The sequence below is a fragment of the Phoxinus phoxinus genome, assembly GCF_949152265.1.
Source record: "Phoxinus phoxinus genome assembly, chromosome: 15".
Classification (NCBI taxonomy): domain Eukaryota; kingdom Metazoa; phylum Chordata; class Actinopteri; order Cypriniformes; family Leuciscidae; genus Phoxinus; species Phoxinus phoxinus.
This window is the reverse complement of record NC_136890.1, coordinates 3,640,927-3,653,547: the sequence shown is the minus strand read 5'-3', so window position 1 is coordinate 3,653,547 and position 12,621 is coordinate 3,640,927. Positions and strand designations below refer to the sequence as shown.

The window sequence follows — 12,621 nt, the reverse complement described above, 5'->3', positions numbered from 1 at the left end:
AATAAGATAAAGTCACAAAAAGTTGCCGTGTTCCTTTAACGTTAATCCTGTCAGATAATCCATCCATTGACTGAGCGTGTACGGGTCGGCCAATCTGGTTCCGTCCGTTAAAATTAACTTTTGCAAATTCGCGGTCCTGGACAGTGAGTGAGCTTGCACATTAAGAAGAAAATCAGATTTTTTCCAGTCATTGTTAAAAAAACAAGCTAACAAAACTTGCAAACTTAAGTTAGTGAAGCGCCCAGAGTGATCGTTCTGCCACCACCTAAGCTCCGCCCACAAAAAAAGTCACCATGTTTACTATCTGAAAAGGGGTCTATTGGAAGCAAATTTTTAGATTTGGATTAAGATTACCACAACAAACACATTTTTTTCTGTATTAACTTGCACTGATTAATTATTCACCACAAGTGTGAGGTAACAAAGTAAATAAAGTCAATGCTGATATCACTACGACTTTAAAGATTAGGCTACGAGGTCACACGATTTTTTTTTTTTTTTAAAGATGATGCGCACGGATAAATAATTTATAATAATGCAATATTCCATTACAAAAAGGTAATTTTGATTTCATGGTAACTTTGAAAACAGAGCAGGTTTCTCTTTTCGTTCACGATGGAGAAGAAATTTATTAAACTAACTGACAAATTTGTCAGAAACGGTCTCGATAATTATAACTTGTTTAACTGTTTTATAAGAATTGTTATTGAATACGTCTGAATTTATAAGCCATGCTGAATTTCTGAAGAACAGCGCTCGTGCTCTTGTAATATTGCTTAAATAACACAATCCCAAGCCCTGGTGTCATTGAACTATTTCAAGAATCAAGCCCTGAACAAACTGTTCCTTTAAACCTCTCTGAGTGAGTGAGTGTGTGTGTGTGTGTGTTAGAGTTGTGACGTTCGCGAACGAACCGATTCTTTTGAACGGTTCATAAACATGAACGATGGGAGCCGAGTCGCGGCGGGAGGGGAGCCGTTCTTTCTGTCGTTCTTTTTTTCCTATGCGTGTTTCACACAGATGCACACAAAGGCTGCGTTTACACTTGGCATTAACATGCGATCACCATGATCTGATCAAGCAGATCGGATCATTAGTCAATCAGGACACCGTGCGTTTACATTTGTTCATATTAAGTAGCCTCTGTATCTGGATAACCGATCGGATTTCTGTTTCCTGCATAATATTTAAATTAGGTCTGTAACACGACACCAATAAGAGTAAAGATAATACAAATAAAGCAATGTCCCAATTGCTTTCACTCACTTTACTTTCCTGTGCAATCTCCATCCTTAAATCAAATTACGTTTTTTGAATGAAGGAATATTAAGGAGTTGATCATACAAAAATAACCATATAAGTCACATCATCGATCATCGGGTGATGTCCTATTTGCAAAGTTTATAATTAATAGTATTATTAATAATATTATAAGTAATAGTAGTAATAGTGGACTGTATGTAGACATTTCCATTTTATTTATTCTAATTTTATCTACAGTATATATTTAAAACTTTAAATATTTTTTTTTTTATCAAAATGTTCTTGTGTGGAAGTGTTTGTAGTAAAAGCTGTTTTGCACAGAAATTCATTGCAGCCGGCTTTGTTTTTTATGTTTATTTGTGAGTAGGTATTGTATGAATAACATAAGTCAACATAGCTTTGCATACACACACTTTGTACTAAAGGTAAATCCAAAATAGTGATGTTACTTTCTAAGCAGAGGGATGTTGTGCAACCCTATGGAATATAGTCCACACATGACAAATGAGGTAATAATCAATATTTCAGAATAATTCAAACTCAGATATTGGTGTTTTAATTATTTGACTACAAATCTCACCTCATCATTCCTCCCACTGATTATTTCCAGGATAAACTGAGATGCCCCCAAGCTGGCTTCTTAAAACTGACTAAATATTTAAAAAGAGCCAAAAGAGCCGTTCTTTTGAACGGCTCTTTGAAAGGAACGGATCGCCAAGATCCGGATCCCCTCAAAGAGCCATAAATCCCATCTCTAGTGTGTGTGTGTTCTGAATGGAGTGTCGTTTTTCAGCGCTTAACTCCTCCTCTGCATTCTGCTCGTCCAGCACACACACACACACACACACACTCTCTCACGCGCTGCTGCGTGCTTGCGCATTCCCCATCAGCAGCTCAACGTACAGGGCAACGGAACCTCTTCGCGTCCAAACACACCGTTTTCAGAGACCGTTGATCAAACATGACGGTGGTAATTCAAAACGTGGAAGAAACGAGCTGATTTGAGGAGGAATCTGTGTTTTACGCGATTAAAACACGTCTTTCTTTGGGATAAGACACTACGGAGGCGCCGCGACCGTTGCAACTTTTGTTCACGCGCATTTAACTGACGGTTGCGTTTTAAAAAAAAAAGAAAAGTCGCTTAACTTTTGGCGCTCGATTCATTCGGTCTATGTGGAATGTAGAATCGGGTAAAAAAATACTATTTTATTTGTGTGTGGTAAGTTTTGTCGGGACGACAAGCAGAAGAGGACACAGCGCTACACTGGAGTTTGCAGAGTTTGTAGCTGGGATACCGATGAAACTGTCGAGCTTTGTGTGATCGCACGTAATCATGGACAAATTGGATTTAAATTCATGTATCAAGGATTATTTCTGAAATATCTCGTGTGTTTTTCCCCCGCACTGACACGTTCTCGTGCACTTCAGAGTCAACACAAACTCTAGATTTTGTAACCGTTGCAAGACGCTCGTAAACATGCCACAACTTAACGGAGGTGGAGGGGATGAATTGGGGGCGAACGATGAAATGATCTCATTCAAAGATGAGGGAGAACAAGAGGACAAAATCTCCGAAAACGTTTCTGCCGAAAGAGATCTGGACGATGTCAAGTCCTCTCTAGTGAACGAGTCGGAAAACAACAGCAGTTCATCTGATTCTGAGGTAAGTCAGACACAACCGCATGTTGACAGACACATGGATGTGGTTGTTGCCGACGGAAAATAACTTTTGTGCTTTGTTTTTCTCCGTTCCTCGTCTGTCCTTCAGCAAACCGAGAGGAGACCTCAGCCAAGACCTGATCATGAAAGTTATGAGAAAGCCCGAGAGTATTTCGCCGAAGGTAAGAGCTCTCTGGTGCTGCTATGGCAGTCCGATTTAACAATTAGGCTATTCTTTGAAAAGTAGTTTCTTTTTGTTACTAACGTTAGTACTTTTAAAATTACTTGGAAGTTCAAGTAATCTAACTCTGACTGGTATCTTTTCCAAATTCACACTACTTTTTCTCAGAATAGTATAGCAACTATTCAGATAAGTTAGTTTCAGTAACGTTACCTATTTTAGTGTGCATACCAATTACAAAACCAGTTTCAAATTTGTTTTTGTTAGTTTGTTGAAAAGTGTATTTACTAAAGGTTTAACTAATTTACTAAATGTAACTAAAGGTAGCCATTTGAAATAAATATTATGGATTACAAGTAAAAAAACAACAAACCAGTGAGAGAACGAGTACATTCAGACTGCAGGTAAATGTGGCCTAAATCTGTTATTTGACTGTGTTTGTCATGACAGTGTGAACCGCACAAACCACATGGAATCTGATCTTTTCAATTATGATTTGTTCACTTCCATAATGTGGTGTTAAATCAGATACAGGTCAGATTTTTTTGCAATGTGACCTCAGTCTGAACAGTTAAATCAGAATTCAAGCGTCTTTTAAGTCACATTTCTCCGCTCATGGGAGTCACTTAAAAGATTTGACATACCCGACGTTATCAAGACAGTTAGAAAGATAGTCAGTGGAAGGACATTATAAATATATGTCAAGGCTCATAAATATTATAGTGACCGCTCTATATATTTAAACATAAATGTTTAAAAAAGGTGATCTCTTTTTATCGCAGCCTCGTCTTTGTTTTTTAATATTACCTGCACATAAATTCGCTGGCTCCCACAATAATTAAACGCGTAATCACTTACTTTAATGTCCTCCGTGTTTACTTCTTTATGACATGTCTTTTTATCGTTCTTTTATGCATGAGTTCAGGACCATGATCTGTTCACACTGGAATCTGATATTTCGCCACATTTAAAACAACAATGTGAACAGATATAAAAAAATTAAAAAGAGTAGGGATGGTAATAGAAATTAGATACTAACACCTATTTTTATGACACTCAGTATAAATCTGGAATAGGTGTTGCTGTTAGTCATAAATAAGTACTACTGTCTAATAAACAATTGCTTGTAGAAACTTATATTATAAGTGTAGAAAATTATACGTAGTAAACGCCTAAAAACCATAAACACGGGTATACGTAGAATTCAATGGTAAAAATGTAGCAATGCTACTTGTCACTAATTAGTACTAGTGTTTAATGAAAAGTTACTAGTGATATTAAAAAAGATACTAGTTAATAGGGCTGTAAATGATTCATCGCGATTAATCGAATCCAAAATAAAAGTTTGTGTTTACATAATATGTGTGTATTGTGTATAATTTTTTTGTATATATAAATACACACACATGTATATATTTGAGAAATATTTGCATTTATATACTACATATATATGTATATATAATCACTACATATGATTTATATTATATATAAATATAACTATTTTATATATAAATAACACATTTTTCTTATACATGCATGTGTGTGTATTTATATATACAAAATAATTATACACAGTACACACACATATATTATGTAAACACAAACTTTTATTTTGGATTCGATTAAATCGTGATTAATCGTTTACAGCCCTACTAGTTAATATTGTATTAGTTACAAAAATAAGTACTATTAGTATCAATAATGGGAATAAATGTTAAGACAGCTTGCCATACTTGTTCTTTACTTAAATGTTTGTCCACACATGGATCCCTAATCATTCCTCTCTCCACTGTAAAGCTTTGAGAAGACAGCAAGATGGAGGATTTTTTAAGAGCCCACATTATCCCGGCTACCCGTTTCTAATGATCCCAGATCTTTCCAGTCCTTACCTGTCCAACGGCGCCCTGTCTCCAAGCGCAAGAACGGTGAGTGCCATTAAACACACTGTCTGTCTCTGTGCATCTCCTGAGTTCAAGAGCCAGTGAGAAACGTCATGTGAGAGTTTATAATGGCCCTCGTATGGATCGAAACCAACATTTTCCCTTATTAAGGATTCCTGGTCAACCAATATTTTGAATATTGTATGGGTGTTTCCTTCACCGTCTACGGTTTTGACCATTTTCCACAGCCACTTAGTTGAGGGAATAAAAAAATCTGCACCTTTTCATGGAAATTGAGTTTTAGCCACCAGATCACCAGTCAATGTAGACTTAATTTTTGTAATTTCATGTTATTTAAGGAATATGTATGTGGAAGTGGATTGAATGTAGACTTTACTTTTGTATTTTCGTGTTATTTAAGTAATTTGCATGTGGAAGTGGATTGAATGTAGACTTTATTTTTGTATTTTCGTGTTATTTAAGTAATTTGCATGTGGAAGTGGATTGAATGTAGACTTTATTTTTGTAATTTCATGTTATTTAAGGAATATGCATGTGGAAGTGGACTGCTGAGACTTGATGTCAGCATTAGTTCAAGTTTTCAAGGCTATTTAATTGGTTTTAATTGTGTACTCTAGCTGTTTGACTTGCATTTGACAGATTTTCATTCTTTTTTTTGTAGTCCAAGAGATCATGTTGAGTTATCGCCAGCGTTTACAGGATCAGATTTGCCAAAATCTCGTGTCTAAAGTGTTTTAGCCTCACATTTCGCCAAGGATTCCTCATGTTTGCCTGTAAAATGCTTGGCTAATTGATCTAATACCCAGCGAATCTAATTTAGTGCTGTCTGCCACTGGGCTGTAATTAAGCATTTTCAGTCTGCTTGTTTAGCTTTCTTCAAAATAAGATTAGACTGGCCGAGAGAAGAGATCTGTCACACTGAAACTCTATCTGGGTGTTCGTTCTTCTAGTCCGAGGGCTGCAGAGTTTGCCTATAGATGTGTTTTGAGTTTTGTGTTCACGTCTGGGAAAGGTTGACTGCCCTTTTAGCCCCAGCATTGGGTCTTTTCAACCCAATTTGCAAAGAACTCAGCAGGCATTCATGTATGGCTTTGCTGTGGCGTTATGCGTCAGCGCTCTGCAGAAAAAGAGAATGAACGGTTGGTTCTTTGCACAGAAAAGAAGGAGAACGGGAGTGTTTTTTTTTTGGCTAAACCGTAAGCCATCTCCCCAAATCAACAAGTTTTACAGCCATTGTTTATTCCGAAGCTCAAATCCTCCTGCTTTACTCTGAATCGCAATGTGATTTGATTGGACCCGGCCAAGCGTTTGAGTGAAAAGTTGCGTTTTTTACCCCCCCCTCCTTCCTCCAGACACTCGCGCAAGTTTTACTTGGCCTCTCCGTTTCTTTTCACTCGTCCGTACGAGCTCTCCCTCCTTCCCAATCCCTTCCATTCAATTCCTGAGGCGTTAGTCTTACATTGTGATTCTGAGTGAATGCTGATGGCTTCATTGGGATCTCCATAGGCCCTCATTAGCCTAATGGCTGCTCCTTACAGACTAGATGCATAGTAGTAGTGGTACCCATGTCTCTTTTGTTCCTCAGCCTATAGTGTGTTGTTGTGGGAAGAGCCTATTTCTTAAATTATCATGGTTCATCCCACCCATAACATCGCCTCGGGCTGTACCTGCAACTCGCAAACTTGTGCAAGATTTCCGTTATGATTCGTAGACCACGTCCAAAAATGTTGGGGAATTACGTCAATGTCACGAGCACAGAAGCCCTCTTGTTACCACTAATATAATGCGCATTAAAGAGCCAGAGGCTAATATGAGTTTACTAGCGAACATTCAGATGATGTCATTCAGGATAAGGATTATATCTTATTTTAATTCGTTTAGCTGATGGGAGATGGTCAAAAGATTTCCCACAGTAAAATGGCACCGTAACCGAATGCATCCGGATGTACAAATATCTAATCTTTTCCCTCATCATGTTTTGAAAAAGAGGCATTTAAAATTTATTATTCCTCACAGTATTCGAATCGCTACAAGTTCATAACCTCCAGAACCCGAGCATATCGCTGCTCGTATTTTTATCTGAAAGTTCCTGAAAACAGATCATCCCGGAGTAAGAGATATCTCCGGCTCTCGTGCTTTAAGCCTATCGGATCCATCCCAGTGTGGACCAAGTGAAATGGGAGGTCATTGAGGCAGATGGGCTTAGCCTGTCAATCGCCACCTCTAGAGCGAGCTGCGCGTCAGACAATGAGTAGTTGGCATACTTCAGATATTTACACACTAATCTTAAGCTCTCGCTCAGACAGCCTCAGTCACAGCTGTCAAAATCACATAAGGAAGTTTCCAAACAAAGCTGAAGAACTTGAAGGAGCCCGTCAGAATCTGGACGATCTTCTGTGGTTACGCTCCAACTTTTAGGCTACACAAATGCACAAACGTAGAGTATGTTTGCCAGGAATAAGCATAAGTCTTTTGCATTCTGAGTAATTTTACTTTTTTTTTCTTTTCTTTTTTTAACAGTAGGCTGAATGTTTTGTAAAGTGGAGAATTTGGGGAACTGAATATAAAAGAGAATGTTCTTTGTCTGCATGAAAGCCATTAAACTTTCACCATTGGATGAAAGATTGAGTCTGTTTCAAAAGAAAAGGGTTTTTTCCCCCCAATAGCAATTTTTCTTCTCAAATTATTTCACCGAAAAATGTCAGGAATATTTTGGTCTCTTTCCCTTTTATATGATGCACTACATTTGTAACGGTGCGAATGCAATAAAATTGTTGTCCGGTTCTGTGAGGTTTGTTTACATTTATATTTATTTACCCTTTCCTAACCACACAACTGTTTGGTTACTACTATATTATAGACACAAATCATGCTCAGGTATCTGAGATTGCACAACACTCAAAAAGCTGGCCTTGAATGCCAGAGTGAAGCCTAAAGCAGTCGCAAATAGAGTAAACTTCTAATCATGTCACTTCTAAACTAATATGTACATTTCTTGTGCTGTTGCTCTGAAACCCCCGAGGTGGAATTGAGAAGCTCCTCTGAATTCACAGACTTCATGGAATATTTATAGTTTTCTTCTGTTGTGGATAAAAAAGGGAAGAAGTAAAAAAAAAAAAATTGCCAAAGGGAATGTAGAGTTTTGAATACCTGTGGTTTTAGTTGAGGAGTACAAACAAAACCATTCTTTAGCTAATCCTTTACATTTTTTTTTTACATTCTTCGTTGTACAGAAACTCGTAACATGCTGTCCCTCGTTGTGATTAATGAGGGTATTGTTGTTGAGTGACAGGTTACATCATATTTATTGATTGATGTGATTTGCAACAGGAACTGTTGTAATGGCAAAATAAATAGTTGATGGATTGGCTAGCTGTAAAATATAATTAGCCTATTTATTGGTTATTACAAAAGTTTAGTACAAAAATCTTTTTACATATATTTATTATAATGATTTTTTTTTTCAGTTCAGTTTTTCATTTGAACCGAGAATGTGTCTTATGTAAATATGTCAACACTCCAACTGGACGATTTTTGGAAATTTGTTATTTTGCTCGTACCTCTCTTTCTAGTCATATAAATATCAGTCGAAAATCTGTTGCATCTGTCGGTGAAAAGTGGGTGTGTGTTCAAACCTACACTTTAATTCAAATCACTAACCTTGAATGCAATTGTGAATGCTGAAGACCTTCAACACATCAATGAAATAAATTGCTAAAAAGAAAAAAAAATTGTCACCCCCACCAAAACCTGAACTTTTCTTGAAGTGTTTTGTGTCCTTACAGTCAGATCTGCACAAGATTAGCCAAAGCCACTGAGTTCAGTTCAGACCTCATGCTTGTTGTTTGATTTTTTTCACATTTCTATTCAGCTAGCAGCGAGGACAACCGTCCAGACAACTTTAAAAAGCGTTGTGTAGAACCGAGTTTGGAGAAAAAGAGCTGAATTGAAGACATTAATAAGTGGAAGATGGAAAGAAACAGAGGTATGAAGTGACAGAAGGGAAAGATGTGGGGAAATGCAGGCGTGCAGATTTCCCATAATTGATTTAGGGCCTGCTCGAAGCTGACATTCCTCAATAATCCAGTGGGACTGTTTTTAAGGATTGAGTGTGTCGGCCAACCAGCTCTACTCTTCTCAGTGCTTGTCACTGAGATGAATGCTCAAGCTTTGCCTGAGGAATTGTCTGCTTTTGGGCTTGTGTTGGAAACTGAGAGAACTCAATATATTGAGTATATTTACAATGCATTTGTTGGCGAAATAAAATTAAGTCACATTTTGAATACTTTCATTTGGTGTGGCATTGGAAAGATTTTAAAATCCTTCCTTGTTTTGTGATTTTGCAGGCATATAAAACGTATTGAAGTTTGGTGCTCACTTGGGAGAAATGAGTTCGAATCCAGCTCGCAACATGTAAAAAAAAAAATAAAGTTACATGTTGTCATAGATAATCTCATAACAGTCGTTGTCCTGTATTATTCTCTTTCAAGCCACAGCAATGCCTCTATTCATTTCAATGACAGGTTTTTACATGTAGTGTTGTAAATGTACTGAATGCATTCAATCCTAAATGTTTTTCAAGGGCCTGTGGTGGTTTCTAACATTGTATTTTAATGCACATTCACACGCTGAAATGATTTTCTGGTCGAGTCTTCACTCTCCTGGAAAAGCCATTGAAGCACATGGTCGTAATCGGTTTTCAGACTCTTTTTTTTTTTCATTCAATTTCGGTCTCTACCTCCCAGTGCTAAAGCTTTCAGCACAATCCCGTGTTATTTTAACGCAGTCAGGTTTTGGGCCCGAGCGTCTACAGAACAAGGAACCGTGCGACTCGCCAAACCTTGCAACTGTGGCTTTTGTGTTGCGCCGCCCACACCGGCAAACAAACACACCTCAGTGGAAACGCATTTTAAACTGTTTAGTCTTGTCTTTTGGGGAAGAATAGCACAGGGCAAACTCGCACACAAACACACTTTTGTTATGCCTGAGCATATCATCATAGCTCATGCCACATGTATTTTACGGCATTCCAGGTTTCCCCAGGGAATTTTTACACATTCAGGTTTTCTAACTCTTAGCACTTCAAATCTTTCAGACACAGTTGAGTCGATAGTGCTATTGTGTGTGTGTGTTCATTTCTTAAATATCCTGTCCTTGTGTGAGTAAACTGTTAGTGTGTGTTAGTGGCCCTACCTGTTTGGTTCCAAAGAGGAAAAGTTGTCGTCATTTACGCACTTTTTCTTTTTTCCACCACCAAACACAAAAAGCAGAACGTTCTCTCTGCTCTTCTCTAAACAATGAACTTGAATGGAGTTTTTTTTTTTTGCTTTCAACTTAAAAAAATTACAAAAACCAACAATAGTCAGTTGGCTTGGAATATGGCAGGTGTGTCATATGGACTATTTTATGCAGCTTTTTGTCATTTTTGGAGCTGTATAGCCACTTTCACTGAATGGAAAAGAGCAGCGTAAATATTCTTCTGCTTTTTTGTTCCATGAAATAAAGTTGAGACTCGTTTGGACTGACATGAGGGTGAGTAAATGATGACAGAATCTTAATTTCTTCATGTCTTCAGTCAGTGTAACTAACTAACTAACAGACTGATCATTATGATTATACACTAACCGTGTGTGTTTGCTCACCAGAGAGCGAGAGAGAGACAGATCTGTTGATGGCGACCTTAAAGGTAGTTGCCAAATGTTCTCTTTGTTGATGCTGCGATCACACAACTGTGTAAACAGTCTCGACTGACTTCTACATATTTTTTTTCAGTCTTAAAAACAAGCAAATGTAATTTGGCAAACATTTGACTTGTCTAACGGTACTTGCGTTGTTCATTTGTGTACTCAGCATTTTTGTTCATGCTTTTCATTTTTCCATTGATAATAAATAAATGGCTGCAGGGAACCAAAATGCAGTGTGTAATATGTCATGCTGTCTTAAGGCCCCTAATTTTCACATCCTATATCATTTTTCTTTTTGTTCACTGGTACTTTTTGGACCCTTTGGGAAAATCCTCCAAATTATGCCCTTTTTACAAAGTTTGTTTTTGAGGTTTACTAGAATATGTTTTCATGCTCTGTTTAGTTTCCGTCTCCAGCATAGTGTGTTCTGATTGGTTGGCTAGACTAGTCCTTTATTTTGCACATACCTTGGGTGGTAATTATTTAAAAGAGGAATATTGTGACGTGTTTGTCCCCGGAAGAAAACTCAAGACTACTCAGGGAGTTCAGAAACAGTGACACTGATATAGAAAATATAACTTCCGCTGGAGGGACTTTGTAACTTTTCAGAACTTTTTCATGCCCAAAACAACAACATTACACACTAAAGATAGATGAACATGGAAAATACCATAATAGGTCCTCTTTAAGATGGTCACAAGTTTTTTGGGAAAATGGTAGCTGGTTTTTAGCCGCTAATTAGTTGGCAAGTCGATTTCAATTTTTGGTTGAACTATGCCTTGGTTTCACGAATAACGAGGCCCAATTAACAGGTTGTATTTCTGTCCTTCACAGCCTCATTTTCAACCGTCTATGAAGTTATATTCTTGCGCTGGAGTGCTCAGATCCTTTGAAAAGACATTGAACAAAAACAGTGGTGGTCAAGAAACTTTTTCTCGTTGACCTCTCGCATTTGTCTCACATTATGTTTGATGGTTGGGGAGTCGGGATGTTGAAGGTTCTTGTCCAAACATAAGCTGTCTATAAACCCATCAACCATTCAACTCGTGTCCTAGAAAAACTATGAGTGCATTGCGCGAGCTCTATACTCTTTGAATTGTGTGAAACACTGCCAGCCTTGGCCTTCCCTCCTCCTTGCTTTCTCTTAGGAGAACGGGAGTTGGCGTCAACCCCTTCTGCCACCCATAGCTTGCCCATCATCCCTCCCTCTGTTCAGTCCCTGCCATTACATATTCTGTTTATAGCCTTCACTGGCTTTTCAAGAGCAAGGCCCTTCAGGAGAGATTCGACCCCCCATGAGGACTGGCGAACCAACCAGCCCTCCTCACACACACACACACACACACACACACACACACACACACACACACACACACACGCTCTCGCTACGTTCAGTGACATCAATGAAAGGCCTTTGAAGCTGCTTGGGATGAGCGTGTGTGTATAAATGTATTTTTTCATCAATTTATTAATCTGAGGCAGGCGCTTCGCAGTCGGCCAGGTTCAGACAGAAGGCGCCCACTTTAATTTCGCACTGGGATGTTTTTGACAGGACAAGTTGTTTATCCGATCTTTAAAGTTTCTATCGGGCTCTCAGCGGACTGTGGTGCTGATTCCCATTAATATAGGGGAATAGTGTTGAGATACAGTAGCTTGAGTTTTTTTTTTCTTCTTCTTCGCCTGAAACCAGCGGTTCATAAACAAGCTCGTAAACAAAATCTGTAGCATTCCTACCCGGGGTTGATATTTGTCATATTAGGTGTCCGGATGACGAAAGTGGCCTGTTGAATCTTAAGGAGAGGTCACATTTACCATTGCTCTGGGAATTTTTGCAGGTGAAATCCAGTTATATCAACAGGAATCCACAATGGGGTATTTTGTGTGAATATGCAAGATTTCCCTATGCATATTTTAAATCGGGTTCAAGTTGGTC

At 38.1% G+C, this 12,621-nt stretch overlaps 2 protein-coding genes across 2 annotated transcripts in view; both read left to right on the top strand.

Annotated features, from left to right (window-relative positions):
* Positions 1 to 12,621, top strand: part of LOC307012107 (uncharacterized protein) — a 328,649-nt gene that overhangs the window by 128,179 nt on the left and 187,849 nt on the right. The window lies entirely within an intron of this gene.
* The window catches only part of tcf7l1b (transcription factor 7 like 1b), an 83,556-nt gene continuing 72,955 nt past the window's right edge, over positions 2,021 to 12,621 (top strand). The window contains exons 1-3 of the mRNA XM_079638362.1: positions 2,021 to 2,926; positions 3,032 to 3,104; positions 4,901 to 5,028. Coding sequence (XP_079494488.1) covers positions 2,741 to 2,926; positions 3,032 to 3,104; positions 4,901 to 5,028 — 387 coding nt within the window. The 5' untranslated portion in view covers positions 2,021 to 2,740. The remainder of the gene's footprint in view (positions 2,927 to 3,031; positions 3,105 to 4,900; positions 5,029 to 12,621) is intronic.